General features: G+C 42.5%; 1 protein-coding gene across 14 annotated transcripts in view; it reads right to left on the bottom strand.

Moving 5' to 3' along the window:
- The window catches only part of WRN (WRN RecQ like helicase), a 90,583-nt gene that overhangs the window by 34,301 nt on the left and 32,533 nt on the right, over positions 1 to 23,749 (bottom strand). For all 14 annotated transcript variants that reach the window (XR_014787865.1, XR_014787866.1, XR_014787867.1 and 11 more), the window contains 10 exons: positions 22,567 to 22,675; positions 18,596 to 18,664; positions 18,243 to 18,325; positions 16,118 to 16,224; positions 12,729 to 12,916; positions 10,575 to 10,749; positions 9,040 to 9,221; positions 8,231 to 8,332; positions 7,843 to 7,935; positions 3,108 to 3,249 (listed from right to left, as the gene is read on the bottom strand). Coding sequence is in view for 10 of the 14 variants with exons in the window: in XM_084835033.1 (XP_084691159.1) it covers positions 3,108 to 3,249; positions 7,843 to 7,935; positions 8,231 to 8,332; positions 9,040 to 9,221; positions 10,575 to 10,749; positions 12,729 to 12,916; positions 16,118 to 16,224; positions 18,243 to 18,325; positions 18,596 to 18,664; positions 22,567 to 22,675 (1,250 nt within the window). In the remaining 4 variants the exon portion in view is untranslated. The remainder of the gene's footprint in view (positions 1 to 3,107; positions 3,250 to 7,842; positions 7,936 to 8,230; positions 8,333 to 9,039; positions 9,222 to 10,574; positions 10,750 to 12,728; positions 12,917 to 16,117; positions 16,225 to 18,242; positions 18,326 to 18,595; positions 18,665 to 22,566; positions 22,676 to 23,749) is intronic.

Raw genomic sequence — 23,749 nt, 5'->3', positions numbered from 1 at the left:
TTCAGAGGCACATTCGGTGGCAATGTGAGAGAAGGCCTTCTCAGTGGCCACTCCCTAGCTGTGGAACTCCTTGCCAAGGGGGGGTAGGTTCACTCCCTCTTTGCTATCCTTCTGATGGCAGGCAAAGACCATTTTATTCAAGCAGGCCTTTGGCATGTAAGCAAGAGCTGGGTGCTGTTTTTATTGTGCTACTGTTGTGTTTTTATTGTTTTATTATTGTTTTAATCAAGTTTTATTTATGATCGTAAGCTTCCTTGAGTGCCATTTTTCTTGGTAGAAAGGCAGGGTACAAACAAAATAATAAATTAATTAATGAGAATTCTGTCTGTCTATCCATCCACCAACAACACCATTGCACCAAGACTTGAAAATCTGGACGCTTGAAACTTGGTATGCCTTACTAAGGGACCATCAGGGTGTGCACCTTGGGGTTATTTTGTTTTTAATATGCATCAATTAATTTTAACGTGTCCGTGTGGTTGAACCCTGCAATAACATTTTCAGCACATGGTCTTACAGTCCACACAGTTTGAAGCCAGGGGAAATCGGTAGGCTGAGGGACACAGTTATAGGCCTGCCCCCCTCCCCCCTTGCTGAGGGGCAGCCACCCCCTTGGAAACAACGTGGGCAGCCCCCTCCCTCAGGGGACTATCAGGGTGCACCACAGCAGGGGCTGTGCCCAGCAGACATGGCTTCATTCAGAGAGGATGGGCACAGTATATCCAACTCTGACAGCTGCGTAGGTTTGCTTAAAGGTTTTGTCGTATCAGACGAAGGGTGGTGCGAAGCTGGGTCCACTCTATAGTATACGATAAAAGATTTTTTTAAAGAAAAAATAGATTGAATCTCTCTAACGTGTTAGGTTTTTATGTGCAAGGTGTTTTTCCCCATGGAAATTCAAATATTTAGGGCACGTTCATATGCATGCTTAGACAGAAAAAAGTCCCACAACTCCCAACATGTCCCAGTCTGCATGGCTTGAAGTGGTACAATTCAGGAAAAGCTTCATCATTTGATTCTGCTTCTTTTAAGATGGCAGCTACCTTCAGATCCCTCAGGACCAATGACTATGTATTTGTGGGTCCTCAAAAACTGAAGATATGTTACCCTATCTATAGGTATGTCCTTTATATGCATCACCATGTTCAAAGTTTCTAGAGAATATTATATCTGGGCTGCAACTTCAATGTGCCTTAAGAAATGCATGCTACCTACTGTCAGATCAAGATAATCAAGTAACCCAAAAGGTGTGTTTTTTGCCTTAGCAGATTCAAAGATTTATGCTAAAGCCCTAACTGCCATCACAGTTAACTCTAAATATGATTCTGTGGTATAAAGGTATAAAGGTCTAGGTGTATTTTAGTTCAGATTCACTAAGCTCTTTTTAATTGTTTAATTACCCCATTTTTATTTCTGTTATACATTTTGTAATGCCATATAGGTTTTATTAATGGCCTTTAGTTTGCAAATAAATGGCTAACTGACTGCTTGTACAAACCCACCTTTATTATGCCAATATTTCACACGGGGAGATAGAGGCTTGCCTAAAGCCACCTAGACAGTTCATAGGTGAGTGAGAGTTTGAACCCAGGAGTTGTGGGCTCACAGGTCATGCTTTTAATCACTGTACTACAGCAACTCTTGTCCAAGATAAGAGTCCCTACACAGACAGAAGGAATACTGAGCCCTTCACAAAAACATCACTTTTAAAACCAACAATTAGGTCTCACAAAGTGCAACTTAAAGGATCAAATCACTTCCTTCAGCAACTTCCCATGATAGCTGTACTACTTCTTTCTATTAAGGACTTTATTTATATTGAATTTGTTATTAATTCATAAGAACATAGCTCATTCTAGTTATGTTAAGTATCCCTTTTAAAAAGTCTGGTTTAAAATTATGTCTGAAAGTAATAAATATATTGAACTCTACAGTCAATCTCTTATGGAGCAATTCTATATTCCCTGTGAGACTGGTTGAGGGGCCCCTGGATACTGCAGAAACCCCTGTCTGATGGGAGATAGGGTGGTCTGCCCATGGAGAGGGTTAGGGTCAGTGGCTGGGTGCCTGTGGCAAGTCGTGGAGCCCAAAACAGGACAGTCTGGGGTGGCCAAGTATCCACAGGATTCTAGGCTCCCTCATTACCCCTCACCCCCTGAAACAGAGCTGGAAACAGCACTAGACTGATTGCTGGTATAGTTAACATCCTCCAATTGGAGGCAATAGGAAGTGCGGAGGAACCCCTCCCCTGCTCCACGGATCTCCCCACTACTGCCACCGGTAGGATTGCTTTATTAAAAATGAACATGTATATCATTCACGTCAAGTTAAAGCCTACTTCTCAGTACAAAAGAACAAACCGGGGGCAAAAAATGTGGCTTTTGAGGACAGGCATTACAAATACGATGCAATAGGTCATGCATTCTATTATTGTGCACATTCTGAATATTTAAATTGCCAACCAAAAGAGCATGAACATTAATTTTCATGAAGAAACTCTGTTGTGTCTAGCTAACAACCAGCCCTTGCTTCTGAAAAGCTCTAGGAACTTAGTCTCCAAGCGAGTGATCTTGCTTACTGTCCATATAAGTAGAGAGAGAGAGGCAAACAGAAATCCTTAAATTTGCAATACCTCTCCTAAACAAATGTAAATTCTGTAGTGCAAAATGCACTACAGGACAGGACAGTCAAAAATTTTGCATTAAGTCTGTAGGTAATATCAAGGCTATATTAAGCTGCAAATAGATAAATTTTTAATTCTTACAGTAACTATTCGGTATGAATGCTTGTTCAGAAAATATATGGATTAGAATGTCGGAGAGATTATTTAAAATCAGCTCTTTTCCTTGCTTATTTAAATCACGGAATTAAACTGATTTTATTAAAATCAATTCACCCTGTCGTACACTGTATGCGACAATGAATGTACAACCCAACAGGAAACCTCTGAGGTATATAGTAAGTGGTACAGAGCTTGCTTTTCCTCATGTGCGGGATGAGATCTGCGATGAGAACCAGAAGTCACTGGAATACCAGTCCCTACCCCATTGCTAAGTTGGGGTAGCTACCTAGCTGCTATCAATCCACCACATAACAGCAACACTTACAGATCCTCTAAGAAACAGCACTGGAACAGCCATGCCAAATCTCTCATTCAAGGCACATACTGCAGACATCAGTTTGTATGCTTGCTGACCAAAATCCTCAAAACTGTCTTCTGTGTCAACTACAGGAGTACAGTGAATATTCCTAAAAGCAAAAATAGAAAAAAGCACATAAGATGTTTATAACCATTAGGGAAAAAAATTGTTTGTGTATGTGTGTATACATACATACTCCTACAGTTTCCATAAGACTTTAGTATTACACCCCAATGTGACCAAAAAAAAGAGTCACTAAGGTCACTTGGAACAGGGAGCAGAGTCGGTCCTCACCCCAGTAATGGTCCTGAGTACACATCAGTTGGAGAGAAAAAGGCTTTTCACTTGCCCTTAACATAACTGTGTCACCAAAACCTGCCATCCCACCCAACAGTGAGCGGCCTAGCCCTCAGTGACCAGCATCACAGAAGTGATACAAGGTAAATTGTAAGGAGGTCCTTGCAAAATGGAAGCCCTGCCTCTATATACATCCTACTAATCATGACAGATATTATGTTAATAATACATGAAAAAGCCAGCTCCTGGCATCCATCACTTTGCCATTTTACACCGTGCAGGAAGGGACTTGCAGATTTTGTTAAATCCATTCCATCTGCGTTTTGCAGACTGTCAAGCGTCTTTTATTCCATCAGCTGCTCATTGACAGAATCAGAATTTCTTTTTTAGGGATATACGAAAATTTTGTTCCTGTTTGCAAGTGTGCACTTGCAAAAATCAACCCCAAAGGTAAAAAAAAAATGGTTCACAAGCCCACCGAATCTGTACAACACAGAAAAAGCTGGTCCACTGCAGAATCCACAGGCTGGATTCATAGAAATCCAAACCTTTTTGAATCCGTTGTGGATTTCTCCAACATCCCTATGCAGAAGTGAGGAACCTCTTTCAGCCAGAGGCGAAATTAAATTTTGGAGAAGCTCTTGGGGCCACATTCCAGTGGTTGGTAGGGTCAAGGCCAAATAGGGTGGGGCCAAGGGCAAAGGGGGTGGGGCTAGAATACTACAAGTATCAGCCTATTGTAGCTTAAAGCTCTTACTGCCAGTAACTAAGCCTTAGAAGAGGCATTTCACCTTTTTAGAATGGGAAAAGAACTGGGCAAAAACTGGAAACCCACTAAATGATCGGTGGTTAGGGGGAAAGGGTGTGGCCAGGGGTGATCTGGGGAACCCCAGAGGGCCAGATTGGTACCCCAAGAGGGCTGGATTTGGCCCATGGGCCCGAGTTTCCACACCCTTGTTCTAGTGTGACTAAGGGATAAACTAGATATGTGCATAGTAAACACATACACACCAGTTTGGCTATAAAGCAGAGGCAGAACTTTTTACTTTCTAAATGAAAGAGTGCATGGGGAAGAGTAAACCCCACTCCCTCCTCTGTCTTACCTCCCCATGCTCTGCTGTTTGAAACTGTTTTACCCCAGCCTTGTTCTAATAACAGAAGCAAGCCCGGCAAAAGGAAAACCAGTTCAAACAATGTAGCACAGGGAGTTATGGTGGGGGAGGAGGCAGGTTTCGCTGCCATCCTCCATATGATGCCTTTAGCCTAAAAATGTAAAAGAACAAAAATCCCACGGCTTTATAGGCAAATGGGCACATGCAGATTTAGAAAATGGGCACACAGCTAATTTGGCCCTAAGATATGGATCCAAAGACTATACAACTAAAATACAAATTAAGCTCTCAGTGGCTCCTGGGACAAAAGTAGGCTGCTATGGGAAAGCTTGTTGGGGGAGCAGGCAAAATCCTCAAAGAACCAGGGAGTCACTGGGACAGAGAGTTCACCTTGTGCCCAATATAGTCCTTGAATATACAAGTCCTTCTCCCACACAGAACTGAATGGCAGCCATTCAGCATAAGTATCTCACCGTCCTGGTGCCCTTTCCTCAAGGCAAAATTTGCCCCCACCCCTCCCGTGAGATGGGTTAATGTGGCCTGCACCTGACAATACCTCAATCTAATTAGGCTTGCAGGCCCTCCTGGCCCCTGTTCATGTGTGCCACTTGCCTGTGTTACTTAGGACAACTAAGCTTGAAGCTGGTCAAGAACTCAAGAACTATGGAAGAGGCCCTTGTTACGGCAGGGAAATTAAGACATAAGGTGTAATATACCTGGGGCACCTTCTAACATCATCTGGAGCTCATGATTGCTCTCTGATGTAAATGTAAGATGCTCTCTTCATTTTTTATTATTTTACCTTTTAAGGATGAATTTTAAAAATATTGTTTTATTCTTCATGATAGAGTTTTTAAAATCCCTCACATTTTATTTCATATTATACAAGAGTGAAGCCATGGGGGGATGTGGGGAATGCTGAGCCAGTGCTTGAAATCAGTAATGGATTGGATGAGGGCAAATATACTGAAGCTCAATCCAGAGGAGATGGTGCTCCTGTCTGCCCTGGGAGATGGTATACAGTCATTTCTGGATGGGGCTGCATTGTCCCTAAAGGATCAGGTGTACAGTCTGTTAGATCCAGCCTCTGGACGTTCAAGTAGCTTCTATGGCACAAAGCACCTTTCACCAGCTGCCCCTCCTAGACAGCAATAGCCTGGCCGCACTTATCCATGCTGTCAGGGTGGACACTGGGAGAGGAGCGCGCCCCTTTTTCCCAGGGCCCGCAGCTAACAGAGATTCCTCCCACCCACATTCCTAGATTAGAAAGCAGTCCAGGGAGTGACCCAGCACCGATAGCAGACTAGTTGAATGCGCAGTTCAGACGCAGAGAGCGGCGCCAAATAGAGAGCGCAGAAAGAAAGCGTAGCGCCCGGTTAGCGCTCAAAGAACAGTTGCGCCCAGAGGATCCAAGGGAAAAGGGGAAGGATTCTCCCTAGTCCTTATATTCAGGGGTCTGCCAGTAATTGCTTTTCAAACGAGGACCAACTGTTCCAACTTAGAGCATAGGGATGCTGCTGCTCACATCTAGTTGCTACCTGTAGAGGTGTAAGTTATAAAAAAAGAATAAAGCTTTAAAAAGAATCTCTTTGTCTGCGTCTAGACTTGGCTACTGGATTAGACTGAGAGAGCCCTCCAAGGAGCCCTTGACACATGCTTTGGTAACATCCACGGTGCATTACTCTAATGTGTCGCATGTGAGGCTGCCTTTGAAGACTGTTCAGAAACTGTGGTTAGTTCAAAATACTACTATCTAGGACTGGGTGAAAGGAACATATTACACCATTTTTAAAAGAACTACACTGGCTCCTTTTCCATTTCTGGGCACAAGTCAAGGTGCTGGAATTACTCTTTAAAGCCCTTCATGGCTTGGGACCAAGGCACCTCAAGAACGAGCTTGCCTGTGTATAACGATCTGCCTTACAGGCTGTTATTTGGGTCTATCTGCCCTTGGAGATGAGGCACATGAGGACCAGAGTCAGGGCTTTCTCTATTTGGAGAGGTTCACCTGGCACAAATGTAGCCATCTTTTTCATTCCAAACCTTTTTCTTTCCCTGGGCCTTTAGATCCATGATTTTAACTCTGATTTTATTGGTTATGCAGTTAATGCGTTTCACAATATATTAGAAACGTATTATTTTGTTAAGTTATTTTACTCCCCTTTTAAAGGAATCTAAGCTAGTGATGATCATCTTATCTTATGGCACATACTTCCATATATTTATTACTCTTTTACCTGCCCTGAATTTCCTGATAATCGATTTCATTGGATGACCGAGTGGGAGGAAAAACTCTATCCAATTTATCTGTTCCATGCATAATTCTATGAATCTCTACAGCAACCTTCCCCAATCTCGCAGCCTCCAGATGTTGGGCTACAACTCCCATAATTCCCAGCCAACATAGCCAATGCTGGCTGGGGATTATGGGAGTTCTATTCCAACACATCTGGAGGGTGCCAGGTTAGGGAAAGTTACTCTGGAAGGTCCCCACCCCTTAAGCACCTTTTTTCTAAAACAGAAATCCCCAAATACTTTAGTCTTTCCTCACAAGGAAGGTGCTCTAAGAAATGGGGCAAGTGGTAGTATGGCTTAAATATTCACAAAGGTGGCCAGCACACACCACAACCCACCATGACTTATTTAACCTGTGGTGGGTGCCGCCGATTGTGCGAACCAGATTAAACTATGGAATTCACTATCCCAAGATGTGGTGATAGCCACCAATATGGATGGCTTTAAAAGGGGGTTAGACAAATTCCTGGAGGAGAAGGCAATCTATGGCTGCTAGCCCTGATGGCTCTATGCTACCTCCAGTATCAGAACAATATGGTGGAGAACATGGGCAGGAGGCTGCTGTTGCGTGCATTCTCGCTTGTGGGTTTCCCACTGACAGCTGGTTGGGTAACAACTATGAACAGAATGCTGGACTAGATGGACCCTTGGTCTGATCCAGCAGGGCTCTTCTGATGTTCTTACTCTCTCTCAGCTTAATCCACCTGACAAAGTCATTGTGAGAATAAAATAGGCTACCTCCATGCATGGCACCTTAAGCTCTTTAGATACAAATGTAAAATAGATTATGATAATCTAAACTTCCATTCTGTGAGTTAGCTTTTGATAGTGAATTACTGAATGGCATACCACACAATGACAAGACACTATCTTAAAAGTAACAACAACATTTCAAGAATACTTCATTAGCAGAAAGCCATTAGAGACTTATTGTCCCTTGTCATATAAGCTATGGGAAAACGGTTTCAACCCCTTAATCTTTGGGGAGGAACATTTACCTGGATCTGCAATTATCGCAACATTTTTCTGTTCCCATGATGCCTGACGAGGCCTTCCGGAGTTGTTTGTCTTCAAAATGAGACAAGATGATTCTACCCCAGGGAACATTGGGAATTAAATAAAAGAACAAGCATTTACATGTTAAATTCATTGAAGAAAACAATGAGCTGAAATCATAATCATTAATTGATTCACCTGGGAGCTAATTATCTGACCTTGAATCATCCTGAGACAGGCATATTTTTTTTCTAAGTATGAAATTCATGGCGCAAATACAAAATTGTACTACATTGTAAGTGGCACTTTTCCAAACTCTGAAAGGTATTCACTTCGCTCTACTGACAGCTCCTGTTTGTTAGTAGCTAAAATGTACAGTTTATCGCTTACTTTCGTCTGCAGCTGTTCAAGTTCAGATATTCCTCAATCTTTGCCATCATCTTCAGTTTGTAGAGGCGAAACCTATCATCACGTATATCATTGAGCAGGATTCTTAAAAAGGAAGAACAGAAGAAAAAGTGATTCTTCAGTAGCTTCACCTTTCCAAGAAAATATGGAATACCCTGATTTATACTCAGGCACCACACACATACACTTTCCACACAACTTAAATTTGTCATAGCTATAAATGCAACATGTAAAGAAATGCTAGGAAATGCACAATTAAATCTCAGATTATTACCTTCTATATCAAAGATGGACAACTTGTAGGCCAACACATCTGAAGGGCCACAACTCCCATCATCTCTGAGCACTGGCTATGCTGACTATGGCTGATGGTAGTTGTGGACCTCCAGATGTATTAGCCTACAAGTTGCCTACCCATTTTATATATTGCCATTAGGTTGGCCTTCATTCAATAATTCCTCTAGTTATGTACAGTGATTCTATATAACCTAGCTACAGTTATCCATACTCTGGTAACCTCTCATTATGATTACTGCAATGTGGGGCTGCCTTTGAAAACTGTCTGGAAACTTCAGCTGGTACAAAATAGGGCAAAAAGGCTGTTAACAGGGACTGGCCAATAGGATCATATTTATGGTTTGCACTGCCAGTCCGTTTCCAGGCCCAATCCAAAGTGCCACTATTAGCCCTAAACAAAGCCCTAAACAGCTTGGGGCCAGGTTACCTGAAGAACTATCTCCTTCCATATATACCTGCCCTGACCCCAAGACCACCCTAGTACTCCTGTTTACCTGTTGAAACACATGTCAGCTGGCGTCCACAGCACAGAGCAAGAAGCAGGAAGTCCATCACGGCCAGCCCTTCCAATTTCCTGATAGTATGATTCCATTTCCTTCGGAGCGCCATAATGAATAACTGTCCGGATGTCTGCTTTATTAATTCCCATTCCAAAGGCTACAGTAGCTACTATACACTGGAAAATGTCCACAATAACACAATATCAATGTTTGACCACTTCAAAACTGCTGCATACAATACTTTAATGTATCCAACTGCAGAAAGTATTTTTGTACTATGGACGTGCCTACAGTTCATCCATCTCAACTCAGACTCACAACTGTTGTCTGAATTTCAAAGCTTTTCATGCTGTTCGCTGAATGCAACACATTTGTTATGGTCACTGATGGTGGGCCTGTCCACTCATTCCTTAGCCTCTGGGAATCTACCAGAGGTAGATGTTGGATTAACATACTCTTCCCCTACCCATCACCAGGAGAAGTGAATGTCTGAACTAGGGAAATCCTGTGTTTATTTGAACTTGGGGTTTTCCTGACCTTGCAAGATACAAGATAGAACCAGCTTAATCACATAAGGCCAGACAGATCCTATATTCAAATAAATGCAGAATATCCCTGGTTCAGGTCTACTTGTGGTAAGTGGTCGCACTGGGAGCATATGTACTGCTCCTCATAAAATCAGAGAGATGGAAGGGACATTGGAGGTCAATCCTTCTTAATGCAGGATCTGCCATGTGGGGTGCAGTTACAGCATCCTGATCTGACTGAGAGTGGAACCCGTAGAGCAGGGTTGGGCAACTGCCTATAACTCCCATCAGCCTAACCCAGTATAGTCAATGGTGAGAGCTGATGGGAGTTGTAGGCCAAAACATTTAGAGGGCCACAAGTCGCCCACCCCTGCCCTAGAGGCAAGTAAACAACTGAATGGCCCCTCTCCTCTCAGTCCTTCCAGTGAAAAAAAACCCATTCAATTCAGTTCATCCCAAGGAAGTTATTTTCTTCAATACAAAACAAAATTTGCAGAAGTACATATTATATTCATTCCCTTTCATTTTATTCTCCTAGTATGCATTAGAAGACTGAAAATAATAACAAACAGGATTTGAACAAGCATTCTTAGCATTTATACAGTGTTTTTCTGATATATTGAATGTATAGATATATGGTGAATGTCCTTATCCTTATAAAACAAAGAGGGAGGAAATATAGCTATGCTGGGTAGAACCCCACTGGAATCAATAAAGAGAGGCACACAGCCCTAACCCTATGTATGAATAGTCAGCACTGTTGCATTTAATAGGACTTGCTTCCAGGTAAGTGTGCAGAATGTCATAGCCTTAGTTCCAACTAACTTAAATCCCACTGATTTCAATGGGACCAGCCATTTTTGATGGACTGTGGCTGCTGAGTTTGGGAAAGAAAACAGGAGTTACTTCCAAAGAGTAACATGCAACTTTGCTTCCATAATTTCCATGTCGGGGGAGGGGGGGATCCCATGCTATGACAAGCGAATTATATTTCCTTCTTACCTGAATTTCATCTCTCATGAATCTATGATGAACATCTCGCCTTGCCTTGATTCCCATGCCAGCGTGGTATGTATTGCAAACAACCTTTAATTTTATCAGCTCTGCAGCTACCTGTTCAGTGGTCTTCCTCGATGGGCAATAAACAATAGTGGGACCTTCAAATTCGTAAGTAGATCTAAGAAATACAAGAATAAGTAGAAAGCAGCTGTGTGTGAAATATCTTACTAGTACATCTAATGAACAAGGAACAGCTGATATTATATTAGTTCTGTGACAAATCCTTATCATAGATTTGTTTCTTTAAAATTGCTTTATTCATCCAAATTGGCTTTATTCATCCAAACGTTTATTTCAATACATTTGGGAAAATACTGCTCTATTGTTAGGGACAACCAACACATTTGGGAAGCCCAGGTCTTATTATAATCCCCCCTTCCATTTCAATAGCACTTTTCCTCCAACTGAAACTGAATGTTGAGAAGATCCAAGAAATGACGGAAGCAAGAACTACCAAGAAGCTAGAACTACCATCTGGAGTGGACTGGCCTTTGGCCTCTCCCCTGCCGTGGCCATCGGTCAGGTTTGCAGTTTTGGGATGGTGACCACAAGCATCTCCCCACCACACGCACACACCACCTGATGAGAAAGCCACAGCATTTGTAGGACATGGGGATTTACAGACTATTAACATCTTGAGATTAAATTACTGCAATGTACTCTGTGTTGGTGCAGAATGAAGTGCCTTGCTTCCTAATAGCAGAGAAGCACCAGAAGCACCACCGCTCCATCATCTGCTCAGTTCAAGGCAATGGTTTTAATCTATAGAGCTCTCAGTAGCTCAGGCCTAAAAAGATAATGCCTGCTCCCAAGTGTCCCACTATAATCTCCAAGATGATTAAAACTGTACCTCCTAGAGCTGTCATTAAGCACACAGACATCAGACACATAGAGAGGCATTTCAACAAGTGACTGAATTCCCTCCCCTTAAAGATTCACCAAAGTCCAAACCTAAGCAGCTTTCTGGAATGTTTTACAGCCTATGTTTGGAGGCTAGGGCAAGCAGAGTCAGGGAACCTTTTATGGTCTCCTGCCCCATTGATCCACCTCTTCCTCCCTGTTGCTGCTGCCACCCTGCTTCCTTGGCCCCAATGCCCCCACCCACTGCCACTGTGGGGTCCAGAGCCATTTCAGGGGAAATGAAGATATTGGGCACGGCTGAAGCTTCACCACACAGGGCACCAGTAACTCAACCTCTGTAAAACATTTTAAAAGGAAAGAAAAAGGGATGTTGCAGTATCAGATCACGTATTCCCACGCCAGGTTCTGATGCTGGCCTGTTTGCTGCCACACACACACACACACACACACACACACAGCCATGATCTCCTGCTGTCTCTAGCAGTCAAGCTGTGGGGTCCTGGACTAAGCCCCTGAGTCTGTGTCAGGATTGATTCTGAATGCGGGGAGATAGTTAGCAACTCAGATTCAGAAGAGGAGCAGCCAGAACTGGGGGAGGCATTTTCACAAGCCAGTTCAGGTATGGGTGGGCGTGCTTCTCAGGTTACCAACGCCCAGATGGCCAGGCATGAAGCTTCCTCCTTGCCCCCCTCTGTGAGAAGCAGCGAGCAGGAGGAGGAGGGGACTGGAGACTGTGACCTAAAAGACGTGAGGCGGCAGCACAGAGCTAAGAGGGAAACGTCAGGGGCGGAGCTCAGACAGTCAACCCAGTTAGCAATGTGTGTGAGGCTATGCAGGGAAGCATCACGCGAGGGGCGGGACCTCCCTCCCTAACTTAGCGTAGCCAGAAAGCCTCCCTTTCAAACTGTGGGCAACTTTCGGTGATCCCATTTGACCCCCCTGGAGGCATTCCTTTGTAGCCAGAGAGTCTTCGAGGATTTGCATCTGTAATGAAACTGTGGATAATGAATTAAAGGCGTGAGACTGAAGCCTCTGTGTGTGTGTGCGCGCGCGCTTAAGGATAGAGGGGGCCAAGGGATTTGTGACAGTCTGGCCCTATTGGTGCCATTGGTTACCCTTCCCCCAGCTTTCAAGATAAAGTGGGTTTAAATTTACATAAATATTTATAGACATTCCTTTCAAGGTGGAGCTTTGGAACAAGGAGCTTGTAGGTAAACTAAGCCAGAATACACTCACGTGTCTTTTTTAATAAGAAACTGCTGTAAGTCCCGGATGATATTTCCAGATTTTCGCCGAACTTCCAAATATAAGTTAGGTCGGTCAAAACTAGTACATGTAACCTTAGGAGTTTTTAGGTTTAGGCAGTCTACTATGTCCTTTCTGATGGAAGGGCTTGCTGTTGCAGTTAATGCAATAAGAGGAACCTGAAAAGGAAAAAAAACAAACCAGAAAGATAAGAAAAACGGAAAGCAAAGGTGATGGATAAAGAAAAACTGCAAAACATAAATTCTTTTTACATCATAATCACCATAATATTAAGGAATAAAAGTTAACCAATCACTCTGATTTGATTTCACTAACTGGTGTGCATATGCACACATTTAAATACAAGCATGTATGCAGGAATAAAGTATGTTCTTCCTAGGTAAGGGATGGGCCAATGTGTCCGATGATGCCCACATACCCCTTGAAAATTCTGAGCATGTCAATTTTCATTATAAAATTTATGTTTCTATATCCTTATTGTTGCTGATAGAATGGAAACATATGATGGTATTGTGTCCTAAATAGGATCAGATAGTAAGCAATGACCTGGTTCGCGCAATAAACAATTCGCAATTTGTTAACCATGGGTTCTAACTCCGGGTTGTTTCTCCCTCAGTAACCCAGACTTCTGGATTCACATGTCACGGAGAACAACCCAGGGACAAGGCTACCCAGGGACAAAGCAAACCTGGGTGTCCCTGGTTTGTTTAGTACACTAGAAGCAAATCTGTGCTCTGGAGCCAGCATGCTCACTTGCTTCCAAAAACTTTGAAACAACCCAGAGTTAACAAACCATGGGTTGTTTAATTGTGCAAACTGGGTCATAGGGTCATATTAAGGTTGATAGTACTGTTGTGCATCCACCATAAGATTTGGTTTGGGCCCCACTTCAGCGATTCGGAAAGCAGCTCAATTTGCTCAGACTACTTTGGAGGATGCCCAGTTAGACTCTGGTCCAAATCAGGACCTTGCTTCAAGAGGTCCAAAGCTTTGTGACTCCACATTGTTGATTTCCCAACAATAGACAGTGTGATGTAGTGGTTAAAGTGTTGGACTGGGACTCATGAGATCCGGGTTCTAGTCCTCACTCGGCCATGAAACTCACTGCGTGACTTTAGGCCAGTCACTGACTCTCAGCCTAACCTACCTCACAGGATTGTTGTGAGGATAAAATGGGGAGGAGGAAGATAATCATGTATGCCGCCTTGGGCTCCTTGGAGGAAAAGGCAGGGTAGAAATGGAATGGAATGGAATGGAATAAGGTAAGGTAAGGTAAGGTAAGGTAAGGTAAGGTAAGGTAAGGTAAGGAGGTAGATAGATAGATAGATAGATAGACAGACAGACAGACAGACAGACAGACAGACAGAGACAGACAGAGACAGACAGAGACAGACAGCTAGAACGGTTTTGCTTTTTGACAGAACTGGAAGAAATTTGCAGGGGGTGCAAATAGCATTTCAATTTGTTTTTATTTTTAAGGGAACTACCAACAACATTTTTATGTCTTGGCAGAACTGGATAAAGTTTGCAGGCACAGTTGTCTGTTCTGAGTGGATGGAGTCTCCCAAACCTCAGATAGATAGTTCCAGGAGGTTTGTTAAGAACAGCCTTTACAGTTCTGGGGTTTTCAAAAAAGGATTCATTCTCCCCCCACACTTTTCTTTTTGTGGGCAGTCTGCAAAAAAACAACATACACCATACAGGTGCCCCTAGGAAAGAAAATTGGATCGGGGGTGAGCAGAAGGTAGATCTCCAGATGTTTTATATTTCAACCCCCAAAAGCCTGCGCCAGAATGGCCAATGGTCAGGATCACTAGGAGCTGAAGTCAAAACATCTGGAGATCTGTCCTCTGCCCACCCCTGCAGTAGGGAATAACCCACTCCCCCTCCCATGCTAACAGTTACAGACAACATTTGCTCAAATTAAAAGGCTTCTCTTGCTCCCTGCCCCCCTTTGCGTTACAAAGGCTGTGGGGCAGACTTACAATCCTGTTTAGTTTTTATCTAACTTTAAAAGTTTAAAAAACTTTTATCTAAACTTTAAAAGTTTAGTTTTTATCTATTTAATTATTTAACATATTTCTTAGCCACCTTTCAAGACTGCAGTCTTCTAAAGGTGTCTTACAATATAGAAAATACAGTGCTACATCAATATAACAAGTTCATAAAATAATAAATGTTAAGCAAATTTAAGAACAAACTAAGCAACAGGCAAAATCTGAAAACTAAATAACCAACAAAAGCAGCATATATAAAAAACAAATCCCTTTCAGTTTGCTCAGGTGTTACATGACTACTACGTAATGCTTCCAGGACTGAAAGTGGGTTGCAGGACCACCCACTGGCTTCCCCGGTGCCTTCCTCTTTTCAAGCACCCCCAGCATTCTAAGACCCAATTTAGACATCATGCCCAACCACGGTTAAAGAAATTATCATTTTGTGAAATGGTTTGCAACCAGCCAATAAACCAGGATCAGAAACCATAGGTTGAATTATTATTATTATATTTCTATACTGCCCTATAGCCGAAGCCCTCTGGGTGGTTTACAGAAGTTAAAACATTCAAATACAATATACAAAGTTTAAAATCCATTTACATAAAAGCACACAGACAATATGCACAAACAGCATATAACTAAAAACAACTTTGAACAGTCAGTCATAACTAAAGACACACCCAAGGCTGATTAAAACTCATCATGTGCTGCCAAATGCCTGGGGAAAGAGATAGGTCTTAACCTGGTGCCGAAAAGATAATAATCTTGGCACCAGGTGGACCTCATCAGGGAGCTCGTTCCACAGATGGCGGGCCACCACTGAGAAGGCCCTCTCCCTTGTTGCCACCATCTGAGGTTCCCTCACAGGAGGCATGTGAAGGAGAACCTTAGATGCTGAAGTAGGTTTGTAAACCATGGTTTGTGTTTATGGTTTGACACGATATGTGAATTGACAAAAGGAGATTACGGCTGTTGCTCCTCTTTCAGAGCTCCCTGCACTACAAAAATGGGACTACTAAGCAGATGGAAAACAAAAGCAGGCAAGCAATTCTAAACCAGGGTGTGTCCACCCGTTTGGAAATTCAAACCATGTGTAGCATAAATCATGGTGTGGCATGATGTTTGAAATTACATTAAATCAAAGAAGCCGTAGTACATAATGGGTCATCCATCCTACACTGAATCACAAGAAGTGAAAACATTTCTTTCCCTTGTGGAAGAGAGTGTTACTCACGGCCAGGACATGAGATGGAACCCCAAACAGAACAAAATTAAGAAAATTGGAATTTTATTAAATTTTATCAATGCCACAGGTCAAAAAAATTCAATCCCTCATTTTTTTTTGTAATGGCAACACTTTACCTTAGGAAGAGTTCTCTTTAACAACCCCAAAGACCTGAAAGAATTCCTGAAGTCGTGCCCCCATTCAGAAATACAGTGAGCTTCATCAACCGCTATCAGTGTGACACCTAAGAAGAAATAAAACAGACTCACGTGGTTAAACTGCCTTTATAACACTATAAATTTCAGAGTCTGTTTGTTTATTTGCAAATGTAACTGCGTATGCAAATAGTCTACTTTGAATAGGCAATGTACATTCAGAGGAGAGAACTCACAGATAGCCACATACCAAATTTCATGAGCAGGTCTCGCTTAATTAGCTGACTCGCACGATCACCACGTTTAAGCCACAGTGTGTTGTGGTGTGTGCGAGCGGCCATTTTGAATATCCAACCACCAGCAGGGGGCTGCCATGGTTTGTTGTGTCATCCAACCCTGGGCAGCATGGGATGTTTGAGGGTTAAACAACCCTCAAATAACCCTACATGGCTCTGCAAGACCACAGAGAGACAGCAAGGCATCTGTCAGGGTGGACACTGAGCCCACAGAACCTCAGAGCAGTTCTGATTCTGAGGAGGAACAGACATGCATGGGAGAGAAGCGCGCTCATCCCTCCCAGGCCCTGCAGCTGGCAGAGATTCCTCCTGCTGGCATTCCAGAGATAGATAGTGGTCCTGGGAGTGAAAGAGCGCAGGAGGAGGGCTGGCTGGATGCTCGACGCAGACACAAAGAGCGACGAGCTATGGAGGGCGCGGAAAGGAGATGTAGCGCCCGTTTGGCGCGCAAGCAACAGTCGGGTCCAGAGGACCCAAGGGAAAGCGGGAGGGACTCTCCCTAGCCCATAAGTTCAGGGTCTGCAAGTGATTCTTGTTCAAACGGGGACCAACTGTTTCCAACCCGGGGCGTAGGTTACTCTGCTGTTCATAGCTTAGTCGCTGGTGATAGAGTTATTAAGTTGTAAAAGGAATAAAGCCTTGAAACGAATCCTTTGTCTGTGTCTGGAGTTGGCTACTGGAATAGACTGAAAGAGGCCTGCTAGGGCCCCCTGACAGCATCCTACTGGGTATAGAATTCAAATTCCTGAGAATTTAAGCCTTCATTTTTATTGTAAAAGCAAATTTCTAGCTCTTATATGGCAGTATCCAATGGGGCCATTGTGCAAGCTGCCCTTTCCGCTGATTCTGTTGCTCAAGCAGGACCCACCACTTATATAACCACTTGCATAATGGAGATTTAATGCTTCTTATAGGAAGTCCCAAAAGGAGCAGAAACGCTCATTTCTGGATCAGGACAAGTTGGTGGAGCTCCCTTATGCAAGCTCTGCTGACCTGCCCCGTTCCAGAAATAAGCATTTCCACTCATTTCCAGTTGCTTCGGAAGCACTAAATCTCTGTTGTGCAAGTGATGGGCTCGCTTGTGGGATGGAATCAGCAGGGGCTCAGCACCCCATTGGATATTGCCCATAGTTAAAAGGTATGTGTGAAAATGTGCTGGAAAAATCTGGTGGAATTTCAAAAGCCAGGGGACTTGGTGAACAAAGTTTCATGGGTGCTTCTGTGCTCTGAATAGATCCTTGCCATTCCCCATGACTTGTGGAATAAGAATTATTCAACATGGAAGAACTGATGTAAATGTTTGTGTAATTTATACAAAAAGATTGCAGAATTCAGCATTTCTTTAAGGAAAGTTGGGTTAGCATATCTTCTAGAGGCCACTTAACGACAGAGTTGTTGGGACTTCACCAAATATCTAAAAACCTATATATAAATACTTATATATTTAAAATAAAAATATATAAAAGCAATCATCTTGTAGCACTTTATATTTATCTGGCACAGAAATAGACTACAATCTAATTTCAAAATGTATCTCATTATTTGGGGGAGAAAAAAGAACACAGAAAAAAATGTGACCTCCACTGAGCCTTCCCAATACCCACACAATTCAAGGCCCAGATAAGGGTATCTTGTATTACCCTTGAACTGCCACATTGCTTCTCCCATTCTTGCTTTTCTGGCAGTTATCAAACCAAGCATAAAAATAAAAGAACAGCCAAGACAGCCTTCAATAGATTAAAAAACCCAGCAATTACAAGGGCTGAAATCTTTTTTGAAGTGTTTTTATACTATTAACTATCCCTGCTTACCAATTGTTTGGTCAAGTTCCTCAAGCCACGATAGGTTCCCCGAACAGAACTCTGGGGTTATGTAGACAACTCTATAGTGGCCCCTATGAAAAGTGGGAGGGAAAGAAGCATTATCACCTGCCAGAAGTGAATTCAAATTCATACTATATTTGAAATTGCATTTTATTGTTTACTTTAGGATATATTATGTTCAAAAGCAGCTGTGGAGTGCAATCCTATAGTGTCTACTCAGAACCAATGCGCGCACACACACACGTGATTTCAGGAAGGTGTGTATAAGATGGCAGCCCTAGAATCTACATAGAAAAAGGTACTTTTAGTTGGTCAAAGCAAACAAAGGAGGTAAGGCTTACGCTTTGATTTCCCCTCTGACATTTTTTGACTGTGCTGATCCAAGCAGACAAGCTGGAATCCCCGACATCCTGCAAGACACCAGCAGAAGCAAGGGTTGGCTTATCAACACTAAACTGCATTGTTCTTTTAAGTCTAACTTTCTCTAAAGAAGTGGGTTTTTCCAATGAAACTCTCTAAAAAATAAAGTTATTTTGTGTTTCATACAATTTAACTACAGAAGTTAAACCCCCACCCCACACCACCCAATCACCTTTAACAATGCAGCTTTGGACATTTTGACAAAGAGTCAGGAGCTGAAGCACATGTGAACCGCCCTTTGTCTTATCAAATTTTCAATGTGACATCTGAAAAGGAATTTGGAGACCGAACGGGAGGTAAGCAGGCAAGTGCTAAATGCAGAAAAAGCTGGCACATTCCCTCATGCATTTTTTTTTTTTTTACATTATACATCCAAAGCCCCTCTCTTATTTTTTTTTTTTCTTTAAGTCTCCTTCAGGTAACCTTGGGAAGAACTAGGAACTTCTCTTTACCATGAAAAAAGAAGAACAGAGCACTTCTAGTAGGGAAAGCGCTGCATACATTTTACAATATCCTTTTACTAAGGGCTGGTTCACATAGTATCATTAGAGGTGCTAGGAGAAATTCACATGTACAAATTATTATATGAGCAAGTACATTTCACTGCACTGAATGTGCATGAGATTACACCTAGGAGATATAAGAACTGCCATAATATATGGGCAATATCTGACAAGACATGGGTACTAACATAAATTATGTTGCTCTGCCATGAAGGGACCTCTAGTGCAACAACATTAGCTGGAGCAACCTAATTTACGTTAGTGCTTGCATCTTATTGAATACTGCCCTATGTTAATACCGCAGTGGTCTGTAGCTTTCTCAAGCTGTCTAAAAAACGATATGGAACCAGCTTTGTAACTTCCCAGCCCCAACTGTGTGTGCTGTGCTGAAAATAATCCATTTTAACATTTTGTCCTCATCCCCAGAGATAGTTCGCCTGAGTACCTGCAATTGCACTGGCTCACATTCCGTTGTTATTTTTCCACTAGCTCCAAATCGATTGTTATTTTTGCCTCCCTTCCTCCCTATCCTACCATGTCTCTCCATTGTCAAAACATAGATTTCCATAAAGCTCCAGCACTGTAGTGCCTTAAATACATACATACATACATAATAGTGTGCTATATTCATATCCTATCTTTCGCAGAGGTCTTAGGTATTTATTTATTCATTTATTTATTACATTTCTGTACCAAGCCCCAGACCTGCTTAGCTTCAGCAAGGTTTCTATATCATATGCCTTCAGACCAGTCTTGAGTCAGGCACCCAACTTGCAGCACTATATTAACATATGCATATGGCTTACCTTTCTTCTCTAAGGGTGTTTAGACAGAAAAAAAGTCCTACAATTCCCAGCATTCCCCAGCCAGACATCCCAGCCAGCCAGCAGGGGAATGCAGGAAGCTGTAGAACTTTTTCTGTCTAAACATGCATAGGAATGCACTATTAATGTTCTACTCCATGGCCTTCCATTTTTAGATGGTGCCCTCAGCCTATTAGAAGGAAAGACACTCAAAGACCTCTGCAAATCTACATTTATGCATTTGTGGCTGTCTTAGTTGGCCAAGATAGCTTTAACATTTTCCACTTGTCTATATCAACTTAGGTCTTTTGAATAAAGGATTCAGAGTTAATTAGTGTAAGTTTAATTAGGTCTGCTACTACTTTGACACCTGTATATCTAACCGGTTCATTAGTTACTGCTAATCCATAATGATATGATATGGGTAATTTGCCTCATATAAGCATATTAACTGTAATAATGTTTACAACCTCTGTTACCTTTAGATAGGTCAGAATAAATATATGATAGATAAACTTCTGTATATGAAGTCACAGAACACAAAAAATGGCTACATTTGTGCAGACAAATATTGTTTTCTATTCCAGGAAGAATTTAATATAAAAACAATCTTGTAGCACCTTAAAAATGGCATACACTTTTAAGGACTAGAGCCCAGTTTGTGAGATGCATAAGAGTATTACTCTTTGCTGGCAGTTATGTATTTGAGCCAGCAGCACAAGAGGGGAGCAGGTGTAAGAGTAGTAACTGCATAGGAAGAGGTGGGTTAAAAATGGCCACCACTTTTATTGGTTACAGCAGTTAAGGTTGGCATAGCATAGGGCAGGGGTGAGGAAGCTGTTTCAGCCCAAGGGCCACATTCCATTTCGAAGAAGCTCTTGGGAGTCGCATTCCAGTGGTAGGCGTGGCCAACAGCAAAAGGGGCAGGGCCAAAATACTACATAATACTCGCATATCTTATGTGAAAGCTCTTACTGCCAGTAACAAAGCCTTAGGGGAGGCCTCTCAGCCTTTTAGAACAGGGGGGAAACTGCACAAAAGCTGGGAAACTACCGATCAGTGGTAGGGGGAAAGGGTCGCACTTTTCTAGGGAACCCCAGAGGGCCGGATTTGGCCCCCAGGCCCGGAGCTCTATATCCGTGCCATAAAGCAAAGATCCGATCATCAGGTAGCTCTACTGCTGTCCAGTCCTATGTGCTGGGATAAGGTTGACTAAAGTGGCAGGAAACATGGGCCCACCATAGTCTGTACCTGTAACATCGGGCCCATTTTGTAACGTGGATGTGTGACAAGCATGCCAGCCTTGAAGCAACACCCCAAGATCCCTTATGGGGATCCCGCAGTGGGAATGGGGAGTCCAACCCCGCATTGGTCATATAAACCTTGAATGTAGGTAAAATTCCTTCCACGCCCCATTAACCAGAGGCTAACCTCTGTCCATTGCTATATAAAGAGTGCTAAACTTAGGGAGGGTGGGCAGGGAAGTCAGCAATGGCAGTGCCTTTCATACATGGCCTTGGAGCGGACCACAGGGAGAAGGCTCTCTCTCCAGTCTGCCCCCAAAGCCGACCAGCCCAGACAAGATTGGCTCCCAGAACAAAGCCTGACGTACAGCACAGCCAGGCAGCGAGCAAGGCAGCACACCACCAGCCACACACAAAGATGGAAGAATCCCTCCGCTCTCTCCTACGCAACATGCACAAAATTCCTCCCACCCACCCCCTATGCTGGGGTCAAACACAGTATAGAGGGGGGAAAAACACAATTTACCATTTTTTCACCTTTGTACCTGTGCACATATATGCACATACACACACATACATTTAAACAGTCAGCCTTTCTATTCTATTTACCTGCGTATGTCTATATATTATAAATAAAAATCAGCCAACTAAGAACAACACTTCATGCATTTAACAAAGTGGTCTCTAATCCACAAAAGCTTCTGCCCCTATACTTTTCACTATTTCTTTTTCCAACAGAAATATGGCTATGTTTCTGGAATTTGTGAATCCTATGTATTTCTGAAGGCCCCTTTTGAATGGCAAGTTTAAGAAAAAAAAGGAACTGAACAAACATTAACATATCATTGGAAAACATTCCCTCTGCTTTATAGAAACAGCTTTCAATTATGTTATTTCCTTGCAGACATTTACAAACAAAAACAGAAAGTACATCAGTACCTGGGTAAAGTGATCAAAGAAAGGAACATAGTATGAGCATAACAGCAGTCTATCTCTACAACATCTTTTTCCCAAGTAGATTATCAGAAAGACAATTTTTATCCAAGAATAATGAAAGCAAACATCCAATTACTGAGCTAATTTCCTCACCCACTCACCCCAAGCAGTTACTTAAAATGATGAATCTGTTGCCAACAGCAACATCAATACACTTAATTCCAGGCTTATTTCCTGAAGAGCCTTTTGTGAAGTCTGACATGATGCGTTCAGGCATTCTATGGACTAATGCTGTGGACTATGGACTACATATGGAGACAAACGTATCCTCAAAGGGTCATGGAGCTGAAAAAGGTCAAAAGGTCTTCTGGGACAAATCACTCAGTCATGGCAGGGTTATACTTACTCAAGTTGTAGTACTTGGTCCTCCATCAAAGAAATAAGGGGAGAAATTACTATTCCAGTACCTCCAGTGTAAACAGGTGGAAACTGAAAGCACAAACTTTTCCCGTATCCTTAAAAGAAACAAAGCACATCTCGAATGAAAGGAGAACTTCATATAAAATCTGAAAAGATTTTAACTTTTTCCTTCCTCAGCCTCCTAAATTTGCTATCAGACTTTGTAGTGATATGATATGTCTGTGTGTTGGGGATTATGGGCATCGTAGTCCAACACATCAGAAGGCACTAGATTGGGGAAGGCTGATCTAGATACTAAGAACTACCTCCCAAATTCTGTGTAAAGGCCAAATTAGGCAGATTCCTGCAATGTTTCAAATTCTGATTCCACAGATTATTTTTATTACATTTATGCACTGCTTTCCACTGCAAAAGCTGTCTCAAAGGGACTTATACAGAAATCCATGATTAATATAACAGAGAGGAGGAGGAGGAGGAGGAGGAGGAGGAGGCAACCCCAAAATCAATATAAATCATAATAGGCACAATAATACAAATAAAAATAAATACCACAAAAACATAACCTAAAAACTATACAATATGAGAAGTCTTCATCCACAAATACACAAAATCTCCCCCTGCTCACAGCCTAGAATGAACACCACAAAAGCAGCCCATAACACTTGGGCCATAATTAATGTCCAAATGCCTGGAAAAATAAGTACATCATTGGTCTTGCACCCAAAAGATGATTGTGCTGGTGCCTGACAAGTTTCCTCGGAGAGAGCATTCCATAAACATGGGGCTATCACAGAAAAGGCCCATACTCATACTGACTCCCCCCGAGCTTCTCTCTGAGGGGCACACAGTGAAGGGCCTACCAAGGACTGGGTAAGTTCATATGTGGAAAGGTAGTCCTTGAGGTATTGGGGTCCTGATCCATGTAGGGCTTTAGAGGTTAAGACCAGCACTTTGAAATTGGCCTGGAAACAAATTGCCAACCAGCACAGGTGAGCCAATATATGTGTGTGGGGGTGGAAATCATATCAAGGCCAAAATTGGCATCTAATTCAACGAAGAGCCCATCAAACCTAGTAGTAATGTAATTAGGGCTGAGCAGCATGTCCCCAAATATTCCCAAGTCAATAGTGAGTTTTTAGAATTCCTATTCTCATTACACCCAAAAGCTC

Source organism: Heloderma suspectum, chromosome 2 (genome assembly GCF_057233095.1).
Source record: "Heloderma suspectum isolate Gila_16-S chromosome 2, 16-S_ref, whole genome shotgun sequence".
Classification (NCBI taxonomy): domain Eukaryota; kingdom Metazoa; phylum Chordata; class Lepidosauria; order Squamata; family Helodermatidae; genus Heloderma; species Heloderma suspectum.
Note: the sequence above shows the minus strand (reverse complement) of the source record. Positions and strands in the feature narration are given on the sequence as shown.